Genomic DNA, 16,412 nt, shown 5'->3' with positions numbered 1-16,412 from the left:
CTACAGGCCGAGGGTCTGAGCAACATCAGTGATGCATATGTGCCGATCCAGGTGGGCAAGTACGTGACCTGGGTGTCTGAGCACTGAATGAAATCCTTTCCGTTTTATACCCAAGATAGAGTCCCCTCTCTCTTCAAGTTTAACCATAAAAGGAAGACTAGACGAACACTTGTCTGGGTGAAAAAAAGTATTTCTTTGCAAACTTAACTCTTGTTATTAGTAAGTACCACGGGTAATTCAGTTGTGGTTTTGTTTCCTTTTTTTCTTCTTCTCTCTAATTTGACAGTGGAGGTGGGAAGACAAGTCACATCCCTCTTTTCTAATTACCTCCTCTTTCTGTAAGCTGCCATCACTTTACCTCTTCACCCCTACTTGAATGCCTCAGCTTCCCCTTCCCTCATTCCTATTCATCTACATTAATAATAATAATAACAATAATAATGGCATTTGTTAAGCGCTACATGTAAGCGGGGTGGATACAAGCGAATTGGGTTGGACACGGTCCCAGCCCACGTGGGGCTCACAGTCTCGATCCCCATTTTACATTCATTCAATCGCATTTATTGAGCACTTCCCGTGTACAGAGCACTGTACTAAGCACTTGGGAAAGTACAATCCAGCAATAAAGAGTGGCGATCCTTGCCCACAACGAGCTCACAGTCTGGGGTTGCAGGGGGAGACAGACATTAATACAAATATACAGATGAGATAACTGAGGCACCGAGAATAAATAATAATGGTATTTGTTAAGCACTTACTAAGTGCCAAGCACTGTTCTAAACACTGGGGTAGATACAAGGTAAACGGGTTGTCCCCCTTGGGGGTGCCAGTCCCATTTTATAGATGAGGGAACTGGGGCACAGAGAAGTGAAGCGACTTGCCCAAAGTCACCCAGCTGACAAGTGGTGGAGGTGGCATTAGAACCCATAACCTTCTGACTAGTTCTCCCACTTTGCACTGGCTTCTTTTTCCGGCAGCTGCCTCTGTCCTGCCCCTCTCAGGGTGGCACCTGGAGAGTTTCCAGTCCTCTGCTGGTCTCGGCTATGGGAGGGAGAGTCAAGCAGAGGCCTACCCATTCCGTTCCTAGCTTGGGCCATGGCTAATAATAATAATAATAATGTTGGTATTTGTTAAGCGCTTACTATGTGCAGAGCACTGTTCTAAGCTCTGGGGTAGATACAGGGGAATGAGGTTGTCCCACGTGAGGCTCACAGTCTTCACCCCCATTTTACAGATGAGGGAACTGAGGCACAGATAAGTGAAGTGACTTGCCCACAGTCACACAGCTGTCACACAGTTACACAGTCACACTGTCACACAGTCGGGATTGGAAGGCAAATCTGCTACCAGTGAAAACTCACCCATGCTGGGCAGCAGCGTCACGGGAGAGAGTCGAGGGCCCCCTCCCCCCTCCTTCAAAGCCCTAATGAAAGCTCACCTCCTCCCGGAGGCCTTCCCAGAGTAAGCCCCCCTTTTCCTCTGCTCCTCCTCCCCACCTCATCACCCTGACTCTCTCCGTCCGCTCTATCCCCCTCCCCACCCCACAATGCTTGTGTATATATATATATTATTCTATTTTATGACTGATGTGTATACATCTATAATTCTATTTTTTATACTGATGCAATTGATGCCTGCTTATTTGTTATGATGTCTGTCTCCCACCTTCAAGACTGTGAGCCCGTTGTTGGGCAGGAAGTGTTTCTATCTGTTGCTGAATCGTACTTCCCAAGTGCTCAGTACAGTGTCCTGAGCACAGTCAGTGCTCAGTAATACGACTGAATGAAAGGAGACTGAAGTTTACTGCGTAGAAGGCAGCAATGGTAAACCGCTGCCATATTTTTAGGGAGAAATGGATCCACTACCAGAACGGCTGGAGATGGAGAGCGGGGCGTTTAGGGACAGATGTGTCCGTGGTGCCATCATGGGTCGGAAAGGACAAGGCGAGGGACCGTCTATCTCTCCCTGTGCCTAGAAAAGTGGTCGGCACAGAGTAAGCACTCAACAAACACCATTAAAGAAAAACGTCACTTCATTTCTCTGTGGTTCAGTTCCCTCATCTGGAAAATGGGGATGAAGACTGTGAGCCCCCCATGGGACAACCTGATGACCTTCTATCTCCCCCTGTGCTTAGAACAGCGGTTGGCACAGAGGAAGCGCTTAACAAACGCCATTAAAGAAAAAAGCCACTTCACTTCTCTGTGGCTCAGTTCCCTCATCTGGAAAATGGGGATGAAGACTGCGAGCCCCCTGTGGGACAACCTGATGACCTTCTATCCCCCCCTGCGTTTAGAAGAGTGGTTGGCACAGAGGAAGCGCTTAAACGCCATTAAAGAAAAAAGTCACTTCACTTCTCTGTGGCTCAGTTCCCTCATCTGGAAAATGGGGATGAAGACTGGGAGCCCCCTGTGGAACAACCTGATGACCGTCTATCCCTCCCTGTGCTTAGAACAGTGGTTGGCACAGAGTAAGTATTTAACAAACGCCATTAAAGAAAAAAGCCACTTCACTTCTCTGTGGCTCAGTTCCCTCATCTGCAAAATGGGGATGAAGGCTGCAGGCCCCAAGTGGGACAACCCGATGACCATCTATCTCCCCCTGCACTTAGAACAGTGGTTGGCACAGAGTAAGCGCTTAACAAACACCAACATTATTATTATTATTAAGAGTGTGGGCTTGGGAGCCAGAGGTCATGGGTTCTAATTCCCCACCCCGCCGCTTGTCAGTTGGGTGATTTTGGGCAAGCCACTCCGCTTCTCTGTGGCTCAGTTCCCTCATCTGGAAAATGGGGATGAAGACTGTGAGCCCCCCGTGGGACAACCTGATGACCTTCTATTCCGCCTGTGCTTAGAACAGTGGTTGGCACAGAACAAGCGCTTAACATACGCCATTAAAGAAAAAAGTCACTTCACTTCTCAGGGCCTTTGTGACCTCATCTGGAAAATGGGGATGAAGGCTGCGAGCCCCTCGTGGGACAACCCAATGACCTTCTATCTCCCCCTGCGCTTAGAACAGTGGTTGGCACAGAGTAAGTGCTTATGAAACGCCATTAAAGAAAAAGTCACTTCACTTCTCTGTGGCTCAGTTCCCTCATCTGGAAAATGGGGATGAAGACTGCGAGCCCCCTGGGGGACAACCTGATGACCATCTATCCTCCTCTGTGCTTAGAACAGTGGTTGGCCCAGAGTAAGCGCTTAACAAACGCCATTAAAAAAAAAGCCCACTTCACTTCTCTGTGGCTCAGTTCCCTCATCTGCAAAATGGGGATGAAGACTGGGAGCCCCCTGTGGGACCATCTGATGACCGTCTATCTCCCCCTGCGCCTAGAACAGTGGTTGGCCCAGAGGAAGCGCTTAACAAACACCAACATTATTATTATTAAGAGTGTGGGCTTGGGAGCCAGAGGTCGTGGGTTCTAATCTCCACTGTGCTGCTTGTCAGCTGGGTGACTTTGGGCAAGCCACTTCGCTTCTCTGTAGCTCAGTTCCCTCATCTGGAAAATGGGGATGAAGACTGGGAGTCCCCTGTGGGACAACCTGATGACCGTCCATCCTCCTCTGTGCTTATAGCAGTGGTTGGCCCAGAGTAAGCGCTTAACGAACGCCATTAAAGAAAAAAGCCACTTCACTTCTCTGTGGCTCAGTTCCCTCATCTGCAAAATGGGGATGAAGTGTGGGACAACCTGATGACCGTCTATCTCCCCCTGTGTTTAGAACAGTGGTTGCCCCAGAGTAAGCGCTTAACAAACACCATTAAAGAAAAAAGCCATTTCACTTCTCTGTGGCTCAGTTCCCTCATCTGGAAACTGGGGGTGAAGAATGGGAGTTCCCTGTGGGACAACCTGATTACCGTCTATCCTCCTCTGTGCTTAGAACAGTGGTTGGCCCAGAGGAAGCGCTTAACAAATGCCATTAGAGAAAAAAGCCACTTCACTTCTCTGTGGCTCGGTTTCCTCATCTGGAAAATGGAGATGAAGACTGGAAGTCCCCTGTGGGACAACCTGATGACCATCTATCTCCCCCTGCGCCTAGAACAGTGGTTGGCCCAGAGGAAGTGCTTAACAAATGCCATTAGAGAAAAAAGCCACTTCACTTCTCTGTGGCTCAGTTCCCTCATCTGGAAAATGGTGGTGAAGACTGGGAGTCCCCTGTGGGACAACCTGATGACTGTCTATCCTCCTTTGTGCTTAGAACAGTGGTTGGCCCAGAGGAAGCGCTTAACAAATGCCATTAGAGAAAAAACCACTTCACTTCTCTGTGGCTCAGTTCCCTCATCTGGAAAATGGGGATGAAGTGTGGGACAACCTGATGACCGTCTACCCTCCTCTGTGCTTAGAACAGTGGTTGGCCCAGAGGAAGCGCTTAACGAACGCCATTAGAGAAAAAGGCCACTTCACTTCCCTGTGGCTCAGTTCCCTCATCAGGAAAATGGGGATGAAGACTGGGAGTCCCCTGTGGGACAACCTGATGACCGTCTATCCTCCTCTGTGCTTAGAACAGTGGTTGGCCCAGAGCAAGTGCTTAATGAATGCCATTAGAGAAAAAGGCCACTTCCCTTCCCTGTGGCTCAGTTCCCTCATCTGGAAAATGGGGATGAAGTGTGGGACAACCTGATGATTGTCTACCCTCCTCTGTGCTTAGAACAGTGGTTGGCCCAGAGGAAGCGCTTAACAAACGCCATTAGAGAAAAAGGCCACTTCACTTCCCTGTGGCTCAGTTCCCTCATCAGGAAAATGGGGATGAAGACTGGGAGTCCCCTGTGGGACAACCTGATGACCGTCTATCCTCCTCTGTGCTTAGAACAGTGGTTGGCCCAGAGGAAGCGCTTAACGAACGCCATTAGAGAAAAAGGCCACTTCACTTCCCTGTGGCTCAGTTCCCTCATCAGGAAAATGGGGATGAAGACTGGGAGCCCCTTGAGGGACAACCCCATGACCTTCTATCCCCCCCTGCGCTTAGAACAGCGGTTGTCCCAGTTAACCCCCACCCCCACCCATTCTTCTTCTTAATAATCCCTCTCAGCCCTCCCCGTCTCCCTCCCCGCCCCGCTCCCCTGAGGGAGGCCGAAAGGGAGGCGGCCCCCACTTCCGGTGGCTCCCCTTGCCTCCGCGCGCCGGCGGGGGCGGGGAGGGGGGGGGGGGAAAGGGGGCGGGGCCGGCGCGCGGGCGGCCAGGAGGGCGCGCGCGGGCGGCCAGGAGGGCGCGCGCGCGCGCGGACAGGTGGGGGCGGGGCCGGAGGCCTTAAAGGAGCCGCGTCAGGACCGGCCGGGCGGCGGCCATCGCGGGAGGGAGGGAGGGAAGGAGGCCGGCCACCATGTCCCTGTCGGCGGGGTCCCGGGGCCCGAGGCCCGTGTGGTCCCCGACTCACGTGCAGGTGACGGTGCTGCAGGCCCGGGGGCTGCGGGCCAAGGGCCCCGGGGGCACCAGCGACGCCTACGCGCTGATCCAGGTGGGCAAGGAGAAGTACGCCACCTCGGTGTCGGAGCGCAGCCTGGGCGCGCCCGTCTGGAGGGAGGAGGCCACCTTCGAGCTGCCGCCGCCTTCGCCCGCCGACCCCGCCACCCTGCAGCTCACCGTCCTCCATCGAGCCCTCCTCGGCCTCGACAAGTTCCTGGGCCGCGCCGAGGTGGACCTCGGGGACCTGCACCGGGACCAGGCCCGCAGGAAGACCCAGTGAGTCGGGGGGCGGGGGCGAATAATAATAATAATAATAATGTTGGTATTTGTGAAGCGCTTACTATGTGCTCACTTACTTCTGAGCGCTGGGGTAGACCCAGGGGAATCAGGATGTCCCACGTGGGGCGCCCAGTCTTCATCCCCATTTTACAGAGGAGGTCACTGAGGCCCAGAGAAGTGAAGTGACTCGCCCACAGCCACACAGCTGACAAGGGGCAGAGCCGGGATTCGAACTGAGGACCTCTGACTCCAAAGCCCGGGCTCTTTCCACCGAGCCACGCGGGAGGTCCTGGGTTCATTCGTTCATTCACTAGTATGGGTTGAGCGCTTACTCTGTGCAGGGCACTGGACTAAGCGCTTGGGATGAACAAGTCGGCAACAGATAAGAGACAGTCCCTGCCCTTTGACGGGCTTACAGTCTAATCGGGGGAGACGGACGGACAAGAACGATGGCAAGAAATAGAGTCGAGGGGAAGAACATCTCGTAAAAACAGTGGCAACTAAATCCAATCCTGCCTGCCCTGGGGAAAATGGGGGGTGAAGAGCGGGAGCCGCACGTGGGACAGCCTCATCACCTATCCTTACCACTTGCGAGCGCTTAGTCCAGTGCTCTGCACGTAGTAAGCGCCCAGCAGATGCTACTGAATGACAGGAATCTCTAAAAATGGGGATGAAGAGCGGGAGCCGCACGTGGGACAGCCTCATCACCTATCCTTACCACTTGCAAGCGCTTAGTTCAGTGCTCTGCACGTAGTAAGCGCCCAGCAGATGCTACTGAATGACAGGAATCTCTAAAAATGGGGATGAAGAGCGGGAGCCGCACATGGGACAGCCTCATCACCTATCCTTACCACTTGCAAGCGCTTAGTCCAGTGCTCTGCATGTAGTAAGCGCCCAGCAGATGCTACTGAATGACAGGAATCTCTAAAAATGGGGATGAAGACTGGAAGCCCCACGTGGGACAGCCTCATCACCCGCTGGCCTTACCGCTTCCAAGCGCTTAGTTCAGTGCTCTGCACGTAGTAAGCACCCAGTAGATGCTACTGAATGACAGCAATCTGTAAAAATGGGGATGAAGACTGGGAGCCCCACGTGGGACAGCCTCATCACCTGCTGGCCTTACTGCTTCCAAGCACTTAGTTCAGTGCTCTGCACGTAGTAAGCACCCAGTAGATGCTACTGAATAACAGGAATCTCTAAAAATGGGGATGAAGAGCAGGAGCTGCACATGGGACAGCCTCATCACCTATCCTTACCACTTGCAAGCGCTTAGTCTGGTGCTCTGCATATAGTAAGCGCTCAATAAATACTACTGAATGAAAGGAATCTGTAAAAATGGGGATGAAAAGCGGGAACCCCACGTGGGACAGCCTCATCACCTATCCTTACCACTTCCAAGCGCCTAGTCCAGTGCTCTGCATGTAGTAAGCGCCCAGTAGATGCTACTGAATGACAGGAATCTCTAAAAATGGGGATGAAGAGCGGGAGCTGCACGTGGGACAGCCTCATCACCTATCCTTACCACTTGCAAGCGCTTAGTCCAGTGCTCTGCACATAGTAAGCACTCAATAAATACTACTGAATGACAGGAATCAGTAAAAATGGGGATGAAGACTGGGAGCCCCGTGTGGGACAGCCTCATCACCCGCTGGCCTTACCGCTTCCAAGCGCTTGGAAGTGCTCTGCACATAGTAAGCGCTCAATAAATGCTACCGAATGAATGAAAGGAATCTGTAAAAATGGGGATGAAGAGCGGGAGCCCCGTGTGGGACAGCCTCATCACCTTCTATCCTTACCACTTCCAAGCGCTTAGTTCAGTGCTGTGCACGTAGTAAGGGCTCAATAAATGCTACTGAATGAATGAAAGGAATCTGTAAAAATGGGGATGAAGAGCGGGAGCCCCGTCTGGGACAGCATCATCACTTTCTATCCTTACCACTTCCAAGCGCTTAGTTCAGTGCTGTGCACGTAGTAAGGGCTCAATAAATGCTACTGAATGAATGAAAGGAATCTGTAAAAATGGGGATGAAGAGCGGGAGCCCCGTCTGGGACAGCGTCATCACTTTCTATCCTTACCACTTTCAAGCGCGTAGTCCAGTGCTCTGCACATAGTAATTGCTCAATAAATACTACTGAATGAATGAAAGGAATCTGTAAAAATGGGGATGAAGCCTGTGAGCCCCGTGTGGGACAGCCTCATCACCTGCTGTCTTTACCGCTTCCAAGTGCTTAGTTCAGTGCTATGCTCGTAGTAAGCACTCAATAAATGCTATTGAGTGAATGAAAGGAATCTGTAAAAATGGGGATGAAGACCGTGAGCCCCGTGTGGGACAGCCTCATCACCTGCTATCCTTACCGCTTCCAAGCACTTAGTTCAGTGCACTGCACATAGTAAGCACCCAGTAAATACTACTGAAAGAATGACAGGAATCTGTAAAAATGGGGATGAAGACCGGGAGCCCCACGTGGGACAACTTCATCACCTATCCTTACCACTTCCAAGCGCTTAGTCCAGTGCTCTGCACGTAGTAAGTGCTCAATAAATACTACTGAGTGAAAGGAATCTGTAAAAATGGGGATGAAGACTGGGAGCCCCACGTGGGACAGCCTCATCACCTGCTGTCCTTACTGCTTCCAAGTGCTTAGTCCAGTGCTCTGCATGTAGTAAGCTCTCAATAAATGCTACTGAATAAATGAAAGGAAACCCTAAAAATGGGGATGAAGACCGTGAGCCCTGTATGGGACAGCGTCATCCCCTTTGGGCCTTGTATTCCCTTCTTTTCCCCCAGCGCTTAGAACAGTACATTGCACATCGTAAGTGCTTAACAAATACCATCATTATTATCCTCCCCAGCGCTTAGAACAGTGCTTTGCCTTAACAAAGGCCACCATCATTATTATGATTATTATGATTATCGCCCTCCCCCTCCGCACTGTGGGCAGGTAGCATGTCTACCAACCCTGCTGGTCGTATGGTACTCTCCCAAGCGCTTACTACAGCGCTCTGCGCACAGTCGCCCTCACTGCTGGTTTTCTTTTACTGTCTGTCCCCCCCGACCCATTCATTCTTTCAGTCGTTTTTCTTGAGCGCTTACTATGTGCAGAGCACTGGACTAAGTGCTTGGAATGTACAATTCGGTAGCAGAGAGAGACAGTCTAGACTGTGAGCCCGTTGTCAAGTAGGGATGATCTCTATCTGATGCCGAATTGTACTTTCCAAGCTCTTAGGACAGTGCTGGGCATACGGTCGGAGCTCAATTAATACGATTGATTGGATGAGTGAATATGACCTATTGACTGGGGAGGGGGGCTTTCAGAGCATCAAGAGGGAAGGGATTGGAACCCGCCGTGGGCAGAGAATGTGATGGTTTATTGTTGCCTTGTGCTCTCCCAAGAGCTTAATACAGTACTCTGCATCCAGTAAGCTCTCAATAAATAAGATCGATCGACTGGGGAGAGGAGGAGGGCTTTCAGGGCATCGAGAGGGAGGGGACTGGAACCCATTGTGGACAGGGAATGTGACTGTTTATTGCTATATTGTACTCTCCCAAGGGTTTAGTACTTGTGTTATAGTGCTCTGAGCACTTTCTACACCCAATAAATATGATCGATCGATTGGGGAGTAGAAAGGGGCTTTCAGGGCGTACAGAGGGAGGAGCCTGGAGCCCCGTTGTGGGCAGGGAATGTGACTGTTTATTGTTGTGTTGTACTGTTAGTACAGTGCTCTGCACACAGTAAGCACTCAATAAATACGATTGAATGAATGAATGTCTCCAGCGCTGAGCACAGCAGTCTGCACACAGTAAGCGCTCAGTAAATACGATTGAATGAATGAATGAATGAATGAATGAATGAATCAATGAGACCTCCTAAGGAAGTAAAGCTATGGGAGAACGAGCTCCAGTAGGAGATCTAGGTTGTGGGAAGGAGGGGACCTTGGACCTTGGCCAACCTGGGACCCTCAGCTTTCTTTCTGCCCGGTGGCTCTTGGGCACTCAAGGCACTTTCTTAAAAGAGGGTGGTGAGGGAAGAGGGGAGACCCTCTGTGGTTTTGAATAATCCAGTGACCCAGGCAAGGGTGGCACTGTTGGCACGTTACTCACTCCCCATTCTCTGGGCCTCCTACCTGTGTGAATCTGAGCGACCTGTGGGGTGATAATTCCTCACTCATCAACTGAGGGTTAGAATGCACGGTTTAATCATTGATTAATATTTATGGGGCATCTACTGGGTGTATGCCGTGACTCCGTACCAGGTATTTTGAGCTCTGCGAGACCAGGGATGAATCAGAACCTCAGGAGGGAGGTTTATTATCTTACTGACACTACTGACTCAGGGATTAGACCGTGAGGGACGGAGACGATTCAACAGCTGTTTTGTGATTTGGGGATGGTGTTTAACCTTTCCGCCTCAGTTTCTCCATTGGCAAAGGCTGGCTAATAGTGACCCATCTCACAGGGCAGTTGTGAGAGTCAACTGAGATACGTGGCATGAAAGTGCTTCGGAGAAGTCAAACCACCCGCTAACACAAAATAAGAAAAATGGTTTGATGGCTCTTATCTGAGCAAGAAATCCAGGTTTTGAGGATTTCTGAATGATGGATAGGTACAGAGGGACTCAGGTTGACCAGGAAACTGGGAGTGTTCAAAAATCAGACCTTTATATGTTGGTGTTGTCTCTGGAATTTTGCTCAGTATGTGATCTTGTATTTCTGAGGAGTGGCAGGCCTAAAATGGGGCATGCTAATCTGGACACATAATAATAATAATTATGGTACTCGTTAAGCCCTTTACTATGTGCCAAGCACTGTTCTAAGCGCTGGGGCGGATACAAGTCAGTGAGGTTGGACACAGTCCCTGTCCCACACGGGGCTCGCACACTTGATCCCCGTGAGGTAACTGAGTCCCAGAGAAGTTAAGTGACGTGCCCGAGGTCACACAGCAGATTTATGGTGGGGCAGGGATTAGAAACCAGGTCCTCTGACTCCCAGGCCCATGCTGTATCCACTAAGCTACCCGGGGGCACCCAAATCTAGAAAAGTCCACTGTTTGCTACCCAAAAGACAATAAGCGGAGTCTTTGGGAAAAGTGAGAAGAGGAGGTTTGAACAAAATGAACTTATTTAAGAGGTAGAAAGTGACTGGTATTTTTCATTGATCAGGGGAGGGAGGAATGACATTTTATATGTCGATCAGCTAGAGTGTTCACAGTGGCTTCAATCTGGCCATCTCTCCAGCTTCATCTATGAAGTGTTAGAGCATAAATTTTACATCAAATTGGAGAAATATGAGTAGGGGTCTGGAAGATATCCAGGTTCTTTTGCTTTGGCAATTACTCATCATGTGGCCTTTGGCACTCATTTGGTCTCTAGATGCCAGAGTGTGGCAGCTTATGAAATGGGGTTACTACTTCACAAGGGTGTTGTCAAGTTTAATTGGTATTTGTAAAACATTCTGAAGTTCCTGGATTAAAGGAAACTACTCAATGCGAAATCCTAATCCTGCTTTGCATGAAACCTCGCCTGTTTCTTTAGGGGTTTATTCTGCTAACCTCGGACTTATCAAGTCCCCTTCAGTTTAATAAGTACATTTTCAAATGGTCACCCCTACAATTTTATTGGTTAATTAAGCCTTCTTTGGATTGTATAGGATGGTAGAGAACTTCAGAAGCCTAGGGCTTGGTTTTAAGTCCTTTATAATTTTAGAGGATCGCTTCTATGGCTTCTCTACATTGTGGCCAAGTTATAAAGCCCCAGCTACTGGGTGAAACTCCCGCCTCCCTGGGGCTTGCTAAATTGCTGTGATAGCACATTGCCTTTGAGCAGTTGGGCTAATGAAAGAGCCACCATAAAGGTTTTGCCAGAACATTGCAGAGGTTTGGAGAGTATGACATGCTACCCTGAATTCAGGGCTACTCAGAAAAAGAAACTGGTTAGGCTGGGAAAGCCAATCGAAGTAATTGGTAGTCATTTGACTCCACCTGAGACAATAAAAACACCCAAACCTTTTACAGAGTTTGCAAAATCTGTAGTCTCAGGAGAGCCAACTTAAAAGAAAATTAAAGCTATAGTAAGCCAGGTATTTTTCTCTGGGTAGAGACCGGCTTTTATCATTCATCTCAGGATTTTGTTTATGGAGAAAAATGAATAAAATTCAGTTGTTGAAGGCTTATGGTGTTTGAGTTCCAAGTGATTACTGAGTATGTTATAGTAGTAATTTTAGAATTCATTAAGCACCTAGTCTGGGCAGAGCAGAGTACTAAGCAGCGTGGCTCAGTGGAAAGAGCTTGGGCTTTGGAGTCAGGGCTCATGAGTTCAAATCCCAGCTCTGCCACTTGTCGGCTGTGTGACTGTGGGCAAGTCACTTAACTTCTCTGTGCCTCAGTTCCCTCATCTGTAAAATGGGGATTAAGACTGTGAGCCCCACGTGGGACAACCTGATTCCCCTATGTCTACCCCAGCGCTTAGAACAGTGCTTGGCACATAGTAAGCGCTTAACAAATACCAACATTATTATTATTATTATTACTAAGCAATGGGGAAAAATACACAGGTGAAAATTTGACACTAAATGCCATCTGATTCTGTGGGCTTGCCTGCACTCAAATGTGAAATTCCAATCCTCACTTCCATTTTGGGACCTTGAATTCCAATTTATACTTTGATACTTTTGTTTTGGTAGAAAAAGAATTTTTTAAAGGCACTAGTTAATTTACTGACCTTAAGATAATAGGGATATAACCGAACAGGCTTTGGGAACTATGAGAATTGTACATGCCGACAGGAAGGTAGAGAATCATTCTAAAATGAGGAAAGATTTGGTGAGAGGAGATGAATAAATTGAATGTGTCCAAAGTTACTCCTAGACTGATTAACAAGAGGTTGACAATTGATTACAGAATTTTTTTGAGAACTGATGTTGGACTCATTAAGGTACCAGCCCAAAAAAAGCGGGGTTAACGGAAAGGAAGGATAATCCTAAGAATTGTACGTGTCCATTTTTACTTCCAAACCAGGAAAATACAGAAATATCTCTTTAAAAATCTCTAGGCGGGCACAGCGTATTGGGGAAAAAAAAATCAAAATGACTTTAAGAGAATTTACTCTTCGGAATTAAATTTTCCTTTGTGACAGAACGTCCTTGCTTAGTGATCAGAAGCAGCATGGCTCAGTGGAAAAGAGCCTGGGCTTCGGAGTCAGAGGTCATGAGTTCGACTCCCGGCTCTGCCACTTGTCAGCTGTGTGACTGTGGGCAAGTCACTTCACTTCTTTGGGCCTCAGTTATCTCATCTGTAAAATGGGGATTAACTCTGAATCTCACATGGGACAACCTGATCACCCTGTATCTCCCCCAGCGCTTAGAACAGTGCTCGGTACATAGTAAGCGCTTAACAAATACCAACATTATTATTATTATTAAGGATACACTAGAGATTGTATAACGTGACTTGGGCATGTGGAAGGGAATTAAAAAGTGTTGATGCTGATCAAGAAAGGGAAAATGTGCTTTAGATCTCTGTGTTGTCAGGTGTGGGCACTCACGGCTACTCAGAGCCGTCCTTTCCAGAATTTGAGTGCAGTCCTATCCAGAGAGAAGGATGTAGGCTAGATGACTTTTGAGGACTTATCCAACCTTATGATTCAAACGATTCTGTTTTAAAATACCATCAGTGCAAACGAGCCCTTCTATGCTTGCCTTTGGTTAATGTGTAGATGTTTTCATCAAATGAGGGTCCATTGTTACTGATTTTAAATTAGGCACTTTTTTGGCTCTGCTAGTTTCTGAAACACCCTCATTGAGAGTGGTTTGTTAAAACTTACTGGAAAGTCCTCCTTTCTCACCGTGCCACGGAGCACTTATTTTCAAAATGAGAGGTCAAGGAAACAAAATTGTCAGCATGCTAAGGGGAGAGAGTTCTCTGCAGATGCTGAGACAACAAACCTCAGGCTATTCATGCTGTCGGATGAAATGACTAAGAAGGGGGAATGCACCTTAAAAAAAATTGTTGCCTTGAAGATTTTAAAATCAGTTAATGCCATTTTGGTATTGTGTATTTGACTATATGGTAATTATATTTTATTTTTAAGGGATCTAGTGACCTTTGAGAAAGTTGGTACTCCTTTCTCTAGACTGGTGCTCCCGTCTAGACTGTAAACTTATTGTGGGCAGGGGATGTATCTACCAACTCTGTTGTGCTGTACTCTTCCAAATGCTCAGTACAGTGCTCTGCCCACAGTAAGCACTCACTAAGTACGATTGACTTATCCTTTTCCTTCCACAAAATTACAAGGAGTGACTTGATGAGAACGCCTAAGCTTAATATTGGACGTGAGCCAGGGACAGGGGACTCTGACTTCAATATCCAAAGTAGCTCTAGTAATAAAGTGAGGTCATGTAATAAACAGACAACTCTATGGCGGTAATAACTAGAACACTTCTTTGAATCACTCCTTGGCTTCCATCGAAATCTTTTAATCTTTTTTAAAAATAATTTCCACTTAATTGAATTCAGGTTATGTCTATATTGTAGTTATCTTGTCGCTTATCTCGTCTTGATACTGTTTGTATCTTTTAGCTACAGTTTCTTTCTTTTAGAACTTCACTGCGTTAATTACAAAAACATTTCTTATTCTGTACTACTTTAGAACTTATCCCTTTTCTTAGTAATATAGAAATATTAGTATGTTTTGTGCCTTAGTGAAAATATAAGTTTATGAAGGCCAGTAATAGCTCATCATGATTTCTTTCAAATTAAGAAAGACTACCACTGGCCCAATAAAGAAAGGTTGAGGGTATTACTTTGCAACTTGAGTTTTGCATTACTTTTAGTATTTCACTTGAAGGCTGGGACCAAGACTGGTTAGGTCAAGTGTCTTCTGAATTATATTTGTTTAGCAGGCCTTTTTCTTTTTTAAGGCCCAAACTGTTTGGATGACCTACCTTTGGCTCTCCAATTCCACTAAATGGCCAAATTCTTTTTGAAGAACCCAATCATATAAGTAGAAATAAGTTTCTTTGGAAATTTGATAAAGAAAGAAAACCTGGGAGATAACTGAGATAGTAACTTTTTTTTTCATTTCAAACATTCTGGCAGCTAAGATTTTCATTTTGTTTTTTAAGTAGGTCTGCCAGACATTTTGTAGAAGGTCATTTCATCCCGCCTCAGAGTCCTGAAGAGAGATACATACCATTAGGTGACTGCTTTAGGCCACGGCACCTCCCTAGCTTAGTCTGGAATCCGTTGAAGTTCTTCAAGACATTCTTCCAAGGTGATTGCCTTGTTTTAGGTCTCTCTCCATGCCACCCACCCCGGACTGCTAGCCATAATATCTGCTGTCAGAACCCAAACATATGCCTGCAGCTGTAGTCACTAATTCCCAAGAGGTAAAGATAATGGGGTAGGTAGTTTATTTTACATTTTTGACCTACCCAAAAGTAGGCGCTTTGTGGAGGCTCTTTTATAAAAGACTAAAAATCTTGGCCATATCATTTGGAATATACTTTCCAGTTCAGTGTCTGGCTGAATTTGCTTGTCACCAGGGACTACTATGTCAGGCAACTTTGTGGGTGGCAGGTGCATCTGGCAAAGAAGCGGTTTTGGGGATTAATGAAAGAAAGAACTTTCCTTTAGATGGAAGCCTGTAGGCTGAGAGGGAGCAGTCTGGGAATTTAGTCTCAAGGAAGCTCTGATAAGCGAGGAGTGCAAATGAGCATTGTAATTAAATGTGCAATAGACTCTGCCTGAGTATGGTAGAATGAATTGGATAGGTAGGGACTTCTCGGAAATCTCAGAGAAATATCTCAGTTCCATGATGCTTTTGAAGGGGAAGCACTAGGCCGACTTCAGCTGAAAACAGTGAAGTCTTCCAGGAAAACTGTCTGTGAAGTCCTCTTTCTTACTTCCTTTGAAGAAGTGAGATACCTTTGTATGTAAGCTCCTTTCGGGCAGGGATCCTGTCTACCCACCCTATTGTATTCTGTACCAGTGCTTAGTACAGTACTGTGCGCACTAAGTGCTCAATAAAAACCATTGATTGATTTGATATGACCCAGCCACAGACTTCTTTCCAATAAATATTAAAGGATTCAACTCTTGGAATAATACTTCTGTAGGGTTTTGTATTCACTTTTAGTAACTTTTATTAACTGTGTCACTCACATGACTGAAATTAAACCTTTTGCATGACTACTTATTTTTGCTAAATTAGAATTTACTTTTTGAAGCATTTGAAGGACCTTTTCTTGATATATCTTATTAACAGGATGTGTTATTGATTCTGGGATTTTACCAGAAACTTTTTCTTGTGCTTTCAAAATAAATGAGAGAATGTCCCGAGTTGGATCATCATTGGTTGTTGTCATTTGGAAGAACTTGGTAGTTTCCCTTCAGTATGAAGCAAAATGTTTTAATTCATTATTATTTCTTCTCTGCTGGTGGATTGGGTGGTACAGTGTATCATTTTTTGCTCCCTTCTTTAAATTCTCTGACTTTGTACATAGGCAAGTCCCATCCTCGGGAGCCGGACTAGGAAAGAGAATGACCAGTGACTTTTTTGCCCCCTGAAAATGCCATATTTGTGAAACATACAGAGAAACCTCAGTGGAAAGAGCATTGGCCTGGGAGTTAGAAGACCTGCCTCAGGTCCGTTGTGTGATCTTGGGCAAGTCACTTGGCTTCTCTGTGTCTCAGCTACCTCATCTGTAAAAAGGGATTTAAATCCCACTCCCTCCTACTTAGAC

General features: G+C 47.1%; 1 protein-coding gene across 2 annotated transcripts in view; it reads left to right on the top strand.

The window, feature by feature from the left end:
* The first annotated feature begins 5,288 nt into the window (after positions 1–5,288).
* RAB11FIP1 (RAB11 family interacting protein 1) overlaps positions 5,289–16,412 on the top strand; it is a 34,216-nt gene continuing 23,092 nt past the window's right edge. For both annotated transcript variants that reach the window (XM_029065417.2, XM_001519894.4), the window contains exon 1: positions 5,289–5,671. In XM_029065417.2, the coding sequence (XP_028921250.1) occupies positions 5,313–5,671 (359 nt within the window). In that variant the 5' untranslated portion in view covers positions 5,289–5,312. The remainder of the gene's footprint in view (positions 5,672–16,412) is intronic.

Source organism: Ornithorhynchus anatinus, chromosome 5 (genome assembly GCF_004115215.2).
Source record: "Ornithorhynchus anatinus isolate Pmale09 chromosome 5, mOrnAna1.pri.v4, whole genome shotgun sequence".
Lineage (NCBI taxonomy): Eukaryota > Metazoa > Chordata > Mammalia > Monotremata > Ornithorhynchidae > Ornithorhynchus > Ornithorhynchus anatinus.
The sequence above is the reverse complement of the archived record's forward strand: the minus strand, read 5'-3'. Positions and strand labels throughout refer to the sequence as shown.